Raw genomic sequence first — 12,569 nt, forward strand, 5'->3', positions numbered from 1 at the left:
CGACCCCCTCCGACAGCCCAGTTACTTGCCTGGCTTCTCAGGGTGGGAGGGGAGAAGAGGAGAGGGGAGGGAGGGGACTATTCGCTTTGCGGGAAGCACATCCGGTCCGGGGCCGGATACGGAAACATTTCGGAATTTTTATGTGTTGTGAACGGTGGGGAGAAGCCGGAAAGGGCGGGCGCTATGCCGGATGTCACCGGTGGAAAGGCGGAATATGAACCCAGAAGAACGAGACTTTTAAAAGCGATGGTAAAAAAAAAAAAGAAAAAAAAAAACTCTGTCCTTTAAAAAAAAAAAGTTCTTATCGACGTTCCCACGGAGTCATATTAATCCCAAAATGTCACGTTAAAATGACGAGGTAGGCTACCGTAAAATGTAAAAAATAAATAAAAAATGAAATGTATATTTTTAAAACATCTCTCAGATGAAAACGTGAATTGTATGTTTGTATTTTAAAAGGCTAGCGAAATTGTGCAAATCCAAAATGTCCAACATATACACAACTAACAGCCTCAAAGTTCTTCTTTATCGTTCCGAATGAGTCATTTATTAAATCCACCCCAAAAGGTTAAAAATACATTTTATTTTACTTCCAATAAGTAAAATGTTAAATAAAGTATTTGCTGTCAGATTGAAAAGCTGTCAGATTAAAAGCAGCCATGCCAAAGAGATCTCTTTGGCCATGCAGAGTGAATCCAAAATGTCAGAACAGTCAGTCAGTGAGGAAATCCAACGTTAGAACGCCGCAACAAACAAACAATTAACCGCTCGTTTGAAGTGTGCCGCCGATTAACCGGAAGCATCATATTAGGTCATATTATTAAATGTCCTTAGCCTATATTCACACCATCAGTCAGGGCCGGTTCCTGGCATAAGCAACATAAGCAGTCGCTTAGGGCCACAACCACTAAGGGGGCCACATCATAGGGAGAAGATTGCAACACGTTTTGAGCTTGCAGATCAGCTATTTATCTAGAGAAGGATATACTGTATAATAATGGTTTTACCTCCATTGTAAACTGTATTCTGTGTTAGAACTGTCTGAGTGTCTGTCACTCTGTGCCAAAATGCAGTTTTCTATGCATTTCATGGTTTTGCCCCCCCCCCCCCCCCCCCCCAAAAAAAAACCCAATTGTTTTGGCCGTCCACGGGCGGCCAGGAGGTATCCCGTATTTTAATATCTGGGAGTTGGCAACCCTATGTGTGTGTATAGAAACATGCTTCAGTGCTAACAACAGACACCACATGTTCTACTAGATAGAAGAAGACCTAATTATTATTTATAACTTTGGTTTTGGCGATTCAAAGTTAATAAGTGCACGCGTCCGTCAGTGGGGGGCCACCTAAAATAATCTTGCTTAGGGCCACCTGAACCCTAGAACCGCCCCGGCATCAGTTACAATGTAGCTATAATAGGCCTATGATGAAGATGATGGCATGGGGATCAATGGACGCACGAAAGCAACTACACACACACACAGTTCTGTTCGTGTGCTGTGTGCGTGCGTGCGTGCATGCGTGTGTGCAAGCATCTGGGAAACACGCACGCGCACGCACACACTGCAGAAATCCCCTGTGTTTAATTAACTATATAATACAAAAAATGACCAAATAGACCAAATGTATGAAAAAAAAAGAAAAGAAAACGTTTAGGACCTAAACGTTTTCTTTTCTTTTTTTTCACAGTGGAAAAAGTAACCACCTAAACTTTAGGTGGTTACTTTTTCCACTGTGATGATCCTGTTGTTGACCCCTGCATGGGGGTCCATATTTGTACCCCCTCCCTCCCCTCCTCCCCCAGGGTCATTAAAGTGACTCTGGATCCTTACAGAGTGCATGATGAATGGCTTTCACTTTCTTTGAGGACTGCAAGAAAGAAAGGTTAGCAACAAAATGGAACAATGGTCTGTTTAAAATGTAGCCTATTGTTATGTGTTAGGCATTCCATTCACTCTCACTGTTGGAGATTTAAAAGCATTTTATTTTAACAGTAGACTACATTTATGTGACTTATTAGTTCTAGATTATAGAAGTAGCTTAAACTAGTAAAAAAATGCACATTATGCATCAAGGACCCCCAAATGTATGCAGAGTCTGAAATTATTTTGTGCCAGGGACCCTGCACATAACAGAAATGTTTCAAAATGTTGTTTTCCTCCCAGAAAAACGCAGATCTACATGCTCTCATGCATGCATCATGACCGTTTGTGATGCTTTGTGAGCTGGTATATCTGCTATTGTTGAATTAAATATAGCCTAGACGAAATTAAGTTTAAAATAGATTTAAATTGGTTAAAGTGTATTTTGATGTGGACCCCCTCAAGGACCCCTGGTGGTCCCCACTTTTAGAACCAAATAACCAAGCTAAGCTGGGCAGGTGTTTCAATATATCTAGACAATAAAATCCCACTATACATGTGGGTCAGTGACGTGACGCCCCAAAAAATGTGTTTTTAAAAAAACTTTAAATTGCAGGCATAAAAGTTATTTACTTTTGTTCTACTCACTCTCAACCTTATGGAAATACATTTTGTTTTTAGATATGTTATTGGAATCAGACTTTATTCAGCAGTTTGTTGTACTTGTGCCTAAAATCGTCATATGGTGTGACATGAAAATAATTGTTCATAAAATGAAAATGGAGTACATCTTTCTTAAGTTACTCACTTTATCAAAGTCCTTTATCATAACTAACCAGTGATCCACTATAGTTTTTTTAAAATTAATTATATCTGTATATTTTTTTCATAATCGACACTCTGTGTGAGGCCCATGTTCATGATCTTACAACATATTTTAAATGTATTCTGTCAAAACTTTCTCTAAAATTACACAAATATTTGTGACTCTTCCTGATAATATTCTCTATGTAATCCATACACATTTTTTTGGTTTAATCATTAATAAAGGTATGATTTCTCACTATTTGGAATGTCACACCAAATGATTTAGTGTCACACCGTATGATCATATCTTCATGTGTCAAAGCAAACTGTGTTTTAACCTACCTATTAGTGAGTACTGAACTTTACTGATTGATTAAACAATTACCCAGGATAACATGGCCTTAATATTTCTGAACAGGATATTATTGTAGGGCTTTAACATGGGATAAGAAAGAATTGTAGTAGTAGATGGATGATGAGGATGTGCACAGGAATGCTACGCACACCTAAGTCTTCTGCCGGCCCACGGCAGAAGGATCCTAAAGGGACAATAAGGCGCATAGCCACACTTGGAGCCAAGGCATTGAAGGCAACATTTTATTAACACCAATTAGTGGAAACAGAACTCAGCATTCAGGTAAATTGCTTTTTTCCGAAGTCTCCTGAACTTGAACACAGCATTTTGTGTTGAACAAATGTAATTAGGAATCATGACATTACACCACATCTCCACTAGCTAAAGAGTGCTGGGTTGCGCAACTCTTAAAATAGCTGATCTACAAACTCTCGCAGCACAACGTGTTGAGAGCTTGTAGATCAGCTATTTTCGCTAGTTTTGTCTCGGGTCCTACCTTAACACTGTCCACTGTCCAGTCCAGTGAGTGAAAGTACAAAAGTATTAGATCAGATTAGATTATACATTTAGACTGTATTGTACATCAGCCAGTCGTATTTGGTGAGGGTAGCAAACCGGCTGCCTTGTTGCGGTTCTGCTATGCCACAGACAACCTCCTGCTCTTCGTAGAAAATGCAGTCTCGCCCCTTTGGCTCCTCTCTCCTTGCTGGGTCATTGTTTAGTTTCTCCCTGTACTTTCTCGTTCTCTCAGCACTTGTCATTTTCCAGCTGACAAAAGAAAATGGAATGTATAGTTTAAGACAAAGAGAAAATATTGTTTAGATTGAAACAATATGTTAAGGTTTCTGTGAAGGGGTTTCTGCTCTGTCTGATGAATTTGAAGTATCACTGAATGAAGCTAAATTTCATTTTATGTAAAAATGTTTAAAACAAATGTTTAAATGTACAAAAGAAACATGGAACTTTGTTATTTGTTGTTATATCTGTAGTTAAATACAGTATAAATCATATGGTGTGACAGTCAAGTCATATGGTGTGACAAGCAGACCTGTCACACCATATGATTAAGTGTCACACCATATTACTGTTTTCTCCATTTAGGTTTACCTTGAGGCTACTATGTACACATTAGCATGCTAACAGCATGCTAGCTATAACAAAGCAGCCTAGATCTACATGGAAATATGACCAAAACGTCAAATAACTTAAGCTTTTTTTAAAGAAAAGGTGTCACACCAAAAGACATCCAGAATGGTGAGTTTGTCAACGTTTCAACAAGATGGCATTTCATGAAAATGTTAAAATCATAACTCACCTCAGACACCTGTCTTGCAGTTGTGCTGGGAGTGCTGAATAGCCTTACAGAAGAAGGACCTCTCTAGCCAATAGGTGTCCAAATAATTGCCTGTTTAATTTTTCCAAACTAGTGTCACACCAAATGATTTTGGGTTGGGGGACAAAATGTTTTTGATCAGAAATGACTGAAAACATTATGCTTTGACTTTGAAAAGATATAGGCTCAAAATAGACATTCTTTTTAGCCTAAATTCATTTTCAAATGATTTTTAGCAATTATTTTTCTTAGTTTTATTCAAGTTCCCACTTTGAGAAACAAGGTCAGGACAGTCACACCATATGAGTTTTGCCATGTTTGGTTGAAGATTCTGAAGAAATGAGGAATGAAATGTTTTAATCTTGAGTAAGTTCACATAAAGCTTAATGTCCTGCACAATATTCAGAAGGTTTTTGACAAATATATTTTTTATTTATACATGTTTGACACCGAGGACAGCGAAAACGTTACGTCACGTCACCCACCCACGTACAAAGACTGACCATCTTTGTCTTTATTATTTCAATGTTGGACAATTTAGCAGCCTTGGAGCATTTGCCGTGTAGTTGCGCCATCTAGTGGCGAGATACAACAACCTCCTCTTTCTGAACATGTTTTGGGGTAGTGGAACTGGGAAGGTCAGAATTAGCCTACTCTATTTTGTTTTATTATTATTATAAGTTGCCTAAACGTAGGAATATACATTCTACATTTAACAGTTTTACTTGAGTAAAAGCCAGAAGGGATCAGCATGATTTCATGCAAAACAAATGCTTGCAATGGATTTAGAATCATGAAGAACTCCTAGTTTGACCCCACACATGCTACATATAAAGCAGATTTATTGTTTGTATTCTTTTGCTGTAGGCCCCTATAGTGAAGTCGATGGGACAGTAATACGAATGGCCATAACTTTCTTTTGCGATGTTTCCGGCAGAGCAGGCCTCTCATTCTGTGGACCTAAATGACCAAACTAATAGATAAAACCGAAATAAAAAAGTAGGGCTTGACATCACAGGTCCTCTCACATTTTGGTGACTGGGTCCCCACTCCAGCTGAGAGTGCTCATGTGCGTCTTGCGGTGACACGCTTCCTAGTTTCTTCTTCTCTGAGCTGTTTTTTTGTTTTTTTCGCACTGATTTTTGACATTGCACTATTAGGTTGTGTTGATAGTTTCTGAGTATTTTGCTTTGTTTAACAATGACAGTGAGATACTTGTTGCACTAACTAGCATTGACTGCTATGGTCTCTTTTTGTAAGACACTTTATGTATGTATACTTATATATATTATTCGCCCCCTCTATTGATGCACCCTCTCTTTATTGGTACTGTACTGCTCTTGTTTTTTCCTCTTATCTACTAGGGAGTGAATGTTGTTCTAAGACCTAAGTGCAACAGGTAGTTTATTACAGTTTGGGGGCCACCAACATTTTTCAAAAATGTCTCAAACTTGTTTTGGAAAATAGCAGATATGCAAATGTATAATTTAAAGTACCAAAAGTAAAAGTAGCTCAATGTCAGCAATGGTAAACATTTCCACACACTATTCTAACCTCTGCTGCTGGTGATATCAAGCCTGTCCTTTGTTCCCATTTACAATGTAGTCATTTAGCAGACGCTCTTAATCCAAGGTACATCAAATGCATAGAAATAGTGATCTATTCTATACGTAAACCAATAAACTACCGTCAGTCTTACAGTAGAATAACCCCAAATATTAATCATAGCCTCAATGTTCAAAGTTCAAGTGTGTACTTTATTGTTACATCTTGTGCGTACAGGTACATACAAGTAAAACATATTTTGGTTTGGCTTCCTTCTAGGGGTGGGCGATATGGAAAAAAATACAATAGCACGATATTCCATACACAATCTTATCACCATCATTTTTCACGTTGGTTTTTATGGTTATTTTCCAAGTTAAGTAACAGTACAACAAAAACTAAAACAAAAAGGAGTAACAGACCATTTAGACCAGTGGTCCTCAAAGCAGGTTTCAGGGACTCTCTGGGTTCCTTTTGGGAGGTCTAAATTTGACCCTTACAAGTATGTAACTCTGACAGTATAGGCTACAAATACATTTTGTATACTGTCAGAGTTAAGAGGAGACCTATGACATTGTAAGTGTGATAACTACTGATTTAGACCAAAATACAGGTTTAAATTAATTCTGCAATAAATATCTGTATTAACATGATTTTTTTTATAAGGCTCCCTCGATATCTCTGAAAAGGCATATCGTCTCAACCAGGCCTGGAATTTTCTCATTTTAGGGGCAAGGCTAAAAAAAACTAAAATCACACATTCCAAAATCTCACAGTAAACAGAAAAAATAAAATAGACGACCCTCTAAACTGACAATATTTTTGTTAGACAAGACGGGACCAATTCTGTGCTATTCCTATGCCTTTGGTGTTGTCTTTGGTGTTGTCCATTTTTTGAGGGCACAAAGGCCAAATGCCAGGGAAGGTAGGCCATCAAATAAAACAAATAATTTGTTGAATCTAACCTAATCTTGAGTAAAATAGATAAATGATGGTATTTACAATCTGATCCATGCTCAGCCCTGCACCAATCAAAGTCACTGGATTGGTTCAAAGATGGGGACTCGGGGGAGTTAAGATTTCAGAATCTCAAAAAGAAAAGAGACACCGGTGTCTACTGTCTACATATTGACCAGAAAGAGACAGAGGAGAAAGTGGTACAGTCGGCTGCTGGGGCATTAAGGCCACTGTGGTCTCAGGTCATGCCATTGGTTTGAGGGGCATTAAGGCCACTGTGGTCTCAGGTCATGCCATTGGTTTGAGGGGCATTAAGGCCACTGTGGTCTCAGGTCATGCCATTGGTTTGAGGGGCATTAAGGCCACTGTGGTCTCAGGTCATGTCATTGGTTTGAGGGGCACAAAGCCAAACTGAGGGGCAACGACAGCCATGGCCTTCATGGCCTCCATGAAATTCCTGCTCCGGTCTCAACAATATTTATCACCATATCGCCCACCCCTACTTCCTTCAGACAATGCAACAGCACTGTCGGGCAGAAACCTTGTACTGTATGTCCAAGTTTCAAATTTGTATGTTCTTTTCATAAAGTACAGCCCTGCTTGCTTCATCATACAAGACTGTCCCACAAATCTAGTGAAAATAGCGATCTACAAGCACACAACGCCTCGCACCATTTCACTTTAAAATGATAAATCCAAAACCAACGGACATACAAGATTTCCACCTGACAACAATGATACAGAACAGCAGAATAGAAATTAACGTTTATTGATCAAAATGAAAATTAAATATCTACGTAAATTCAGAGTCAAGCAACTTAAAAACTGTATATAAAATATATTCTTTGTTCCCTTTCTTTGGTGTACCTTGCTCTTTACTGTCATTCAATGTTATATGAGATACTTTAATGGTTTCCAGTGGAAATAAGCTTAGTCTTTTCATGGATCTCCCTTTAGTAGACCTTGTACCAGTGAACTGTACCGTCATGAAACTGTACTTTTTACTATGCAAACTTCTAATAACGTCTTCAATCAATCAATCAATCAAACTTTACACTGTCCAAAAAAAAACAAGAACATACCATAACCGTTTCCTTCTTCGAAACATGGCCAATATAGCAATCTGACTAAAGTAATCACACTATGTCATACTTGTGTTGATTTATTGAATGCTTTTATAGTAGTTCGCATCGCAAAAGAAAAGGCTAAGTTTAGTTCACTGGCACATTGTAATATAAAATAGAAACAATACATATCAAAGAGACAAAGTTATTGTGCGAGTAAAGGAAGAGGCATTTCAGGCTTATTTGGAATGCTTTCCTTAATGGGAAGAGGTAATTAGCATAGCATGGCTCAGTTAAAAAAAGAACAATACCAAAGAATTCAAGTTCAATGAGAAGAATACAAAACTATACAAGTTTACAAGGGGAGCAGCAGTTCAATAAGGAAATAAAAACACAAAAACGACACAAAGGGAGGAAAAGAAAGACAAAACAAATGTCGTTGTTACACAATCAGAAGATCACACATCAGAACTAAATCATAAGGCCCTACAGTGATGAGGACATTTTCTTTGATGTTTCTTAAATATTGTCTGCTTCTGCTAAACTGAGCCAGCCCTTTGATTGGCTGGCCGAGAGAGGGAGAGAGGGAACAATGTGCAAACACAGCAGCAAGATTTGTGAGCTGCTGTGATAAGAGAAGGATATCAAATGGAACCCAACCACCTTAAAAACCATTGTAGACTGTATATCCCTGCTCTGCCTGCATGTAACCTTGATGCATGAAAACTGTTTTCACCTGCACATATTTTGTTCTGATTGTATTGTATTGTGTACACTTCTGCTTTGGCAATGTAAACGTATGTTTTCTCATGCCAATAAAGCCCATTGAATTGAATTGAATTGAGAGGGTCGGCGATTGAGAAAGAGCTTACACACACACACACACACACACACACACACACACACACACACACACACACACACACACACACACACACACACACACACACACACACACACACACACACACACACACACACACACACACACACACACACACACACACACACACACACACACACACACTAGTGTGTGTGGTGATAGAGAGGGGGAGAGAGAGAGAGAGAGAGAGAGAGAAGGGGAGACGCCACAGTGTGCGGACTCTTGCCCAAACATTTTTATTTCCCTTCCACATTGTCAAGACGTCATAGAATCGCAGAGATCGCGTAGTAGTCTGATCGTGTAGTAGTTTGAATCGAGATCCATTTTCGATGAATCAACCCAGCACCAGTTCTAGTTGCAGCCTAGTTTACTGATCACCTCCGCAAGCTGGGAAAAGATGAGATAAGAGGAGACCAAGAGACACACAAAAAAACAGTACAAGTTGGACTGTACCGTCGGCGCCCAGGACCGCAAGGCCTTGGACGGCGTTCGCTTGGCCGCTGTAGGAGCCGGCCCGCTCAACCGCTTTGTTAGACCCGGATAATTCAGTTTTATCAGGTCCTGGGACAGCCGAGTCGAAGGGACCAACGCCGCTCCGGCTCGGGTCATGAGGCCGTCCAGATTGGATCTGAGATCGGCGTTGAAGTACGCCTTCAGCCCCGCGACGGCGGGCCCGGAGAGCACGCGGTCCACGTACGCCCGGCGGAACTCGGGGCCGAACGGGCAGTAGTGCGTCTCGCACACGTACTCCACCACCCTCATCTCCGGGTCCTTGATGGAGCACACGTCGGGTGTGGCGCTCAGACCCGAGCCCCACGCGTTGGTCATGGTCCACACCAGTTTGGTGGTGTCCACCTTGTGCACCCCGTAGCGCTCCAGCACGTCGGCCAGCTCGCCCCGGTAGGCGGTCAGCAGGTTGTGGGCCTCTTTCCGCGCGCCCGCCGAGCAGGCCAGGCCTCCGCACGCCGCGCGCTCCATGTTGGCGATGTGGGCCTTCAGGAGGACGTGGAAGGCTGCCCCGTTGACCCACTGCTTCAGGTAGGGGCTTTTCATCTGCAATTTACAATTTAGGACGAATTTAGCAGACGCTTTTAATCCAAAGCGACTTACAATAAGCAGGTAATACATCAATAGAATATAATAAACAAGATAATATGTCAGTACACCAACAGCAATACAACAAATGCATAGGAATATCAATCTAGAGAAACAATAACATAGGTAGACCACGCACCTAATCAGTAAAAAAAAAAAAAAAAGAAAAAAGAAATTGAAAACCTAAAAATGCAGTAGTGCTATGGGTTTAGGTGGAGTATGAAGAGGTGAGTCTTCAGTCCACGGCGGAAGCTAGGGAGTGAGTCTGTAGTTCTAATGGAAGCTAGGGAGTGAGTCTGTAGTTCTAATGGAAGCTAGGGAGTGAGTCTGTAGTTCTAATGGAAGCTAGGGAGTGAGTCTGTAGTTCTAATGGAAGCTAGGGAGTGAGTCTGTAGTTCTAATGGAAGCTAGGGAGTGAGACTGTAGTTCTAATGGAAGCTAGGGAGTGAGTCTGTAGTTCTAATGGAAGCTAGGGAGTGAGTCTGTAGTTCTTCTAATGGAAGCTAGGGAGTGAGTCTGTAGTTCTAATGGAAGCTAGGGAGTGAGTCTGTAGTTCTAAGTGCGACAGGGAGTATATTCCACAGTTTGGGGGCCAGGAGAGCAAAATCTGCAGTGGTGGAAAGTAACTGCTGTAAGTTAAAATGTTTTCATTTACCGCTTTCTATCGTTTTAGCGATTAAATGATTTTGATTTCAGTGGGTGGGGGCATGTGTACAAGTTGCTATATATTTTACTTTACTGGAGTATTTCCAATTTCCAATACTTTTACTTCTGCTCCACTACATCTCAGAGACAAATATGGTACTTTTACTCCACTGCATGCATTTAAAAACTTTGTAGATTTTGATTATTATTACAAAACATACGATTAACCACGTCAGCCCTATATACATTTTGGGCATTTGAAAATAGAGGGTATGCGTGTAACATCAACATCATATCCGGAAATTATCGCTTTCTATAACGCTTACTGAGTGGCAAAAATCTACTTTCTGGCCTTGACAGCCATACAGTACATCCAAACAGAAAAGTCCTATCTGACGTTAAACTGCGTTAAACTCACTTTGCCATGCTCGATTTGTCATTCACTTTATGCATGCGTATACACTCTACAGCCGATGGCTATAGAGTGAGATAGCTCACCTGTCCGTCGGTCATCATGGCGTCTTGGAGAGAGTCCAGCTGTTTGCTGAGTGTCTTCTCTGTGTCCAGGGCCTCTGCTTTCAGCTTGGTGGCGTTGTGGATGTACACCTGGTGTTAGGGATGGGACCATATTATGACAATTTCACATCACCATTATTGTGACCAAAGAAGTTGTGATTTACAATATCGCGATAATCAAACTATCCCCAACATCCATTATCTTGGGGCGGAACATTTACCAAAAAATAGCCGATCTACAAGCTCACAACGCGTCGCAACGCGTTGTGAGCTTGTAGATCAGCTATTTTTTGGCAGAGATTTGTTGGAGAGTGAAAAAAAAAAGACTGTATCAAGTACGTATATTATAAGTACGTTTTACCAATAGAGGGTTTAAATGGTACCGGATATCATAATAATACCAGTAGTTACCTACTTCCTCCCGAGGGGGACATTCAGTATTTTCAGCCCAACTCGGCTGATTCGCTCCCCACAAGGAGCGTGTGAGCAATTAGGGGTTAAGAGTCTTGCTCAGGGACACACATCACTACTCTGGCCTGGAATCGAACCTGGGACAACCAGGGGCTCTGGTTACCCAGGCAGGCTAACCATTCAGATATGCCACCCCAATATACAGTATATTATATGCAGCTCGGCAAATAAAAGGTGAATTGATCCCAGTGCATGACAGAGGACGATTTCACAATGAATGAAATCTCCGGGATACGATTATCGTTTTTTTATCACAATAAACGATAATATGGCTTATCGTCCCAGCCCTACCTGGTGCTGCTTCAGGTAGTGCTTCATGGTATGGTCCCATCCTACCTGGTGCTGCTTCAGGTAGTGTTTCATGGTCCCATCCTACCTGGTGCTGCTTCAGGTAGTGTTTCATGGTCTCATCCTACCTGGTGCTGCTTCAGGTAGTGTTTCATGGTCTCATCCTACCTGGTGCTGCTTCAGGTAGTGTTTCATGGTCTCATCCTACCTGGTGCTGCTTCAGGTAGTGTTTCATGGTCCCATCTTACCTGGTGCTGCTTCAGGTAGTGCTTCATGGTCTCATCCTACCTGGTGCTGCTTCAGGTAGTGTTTCATGGTCCCATCCTACCTGGTGCTGCTTCAGGTAGTGTTTCATGGTCCCATCCTACCTGGTGCTGCTTCAGGTAGTGTTTCATGGTCCCATCCTACCTGGTGCTGCTTCAGGTAGTGTTTCATGGTCCCATCTTACCTGGTGCTGCTTCAGGTAGTGCTTCATGGTCTCATCCTACCTGGTGCTGCTTCAGGTAGTGTTTCATGGTCCCATCCTACCTGGTGCTGCTTCAGGTAGTGTTTCATGGTCCCATCCTACCTGGTGCTGCTTCAGGTAGTGTTTCATGGTCCCATCCTACCTGGTGCTGCTTCAGGTAGTGTTTCATGGTCCCATCCTACCTGGTGCTGCTTCAGGTAGTGTTTCATGGTCCCATCCTACCTGGTGCTGCTTCAGGTAGTGTTTCATGGTGATAATATGACCTTATGGTCCCATCCTACCTGGT

The 12,569-nt window shown here is 41.3% G+C and overlaps 1 protein-coding gene across 1 annotated transcript; it reads right to left on the reverse strand.

The window, feature by feature from the left end:
- Positions 1 to 9,153: 9,153 nt before the first annotated feature.
- LOC308299089 (uncharacterized protein) lies at positions 9,154 to 11,193 on the reverse strand (the record flags this gene model as incomplete). The annotated part of the gene is made up of 3 exons (XM_080742814.1): positions 11,041 to 11,193; positions 9,256 to 9,855; positions 9,154 to 9,189 (listed from the first exon to the last, which is right to left on the reverse strand). Exons 1-3 carry the CDS (start codon positions 11,056 to 11,058, stop codon positions 9,154 to 9,156), a joined length of 654 nt encoding a protein of 217 aa, XP_080598940.1. The 5' UTR covers positions 11,059 to 11,193.
- Positions 11,194 to 12,569: the final 1,376 nt, after the last annotated feature.

The sequence above is a fragment of the Nannobrachium achirus genome (genome assembly GCF_963921795.1).
Source record: "Nannobrachium achirus genome assembly, chromosome: 15".
NCBI lineage: Eukaryota > Metazoa > Chordata > Actinopteri > Myctophiformes > Myctophidae > Nannobrachium > Nannobrachium achirus.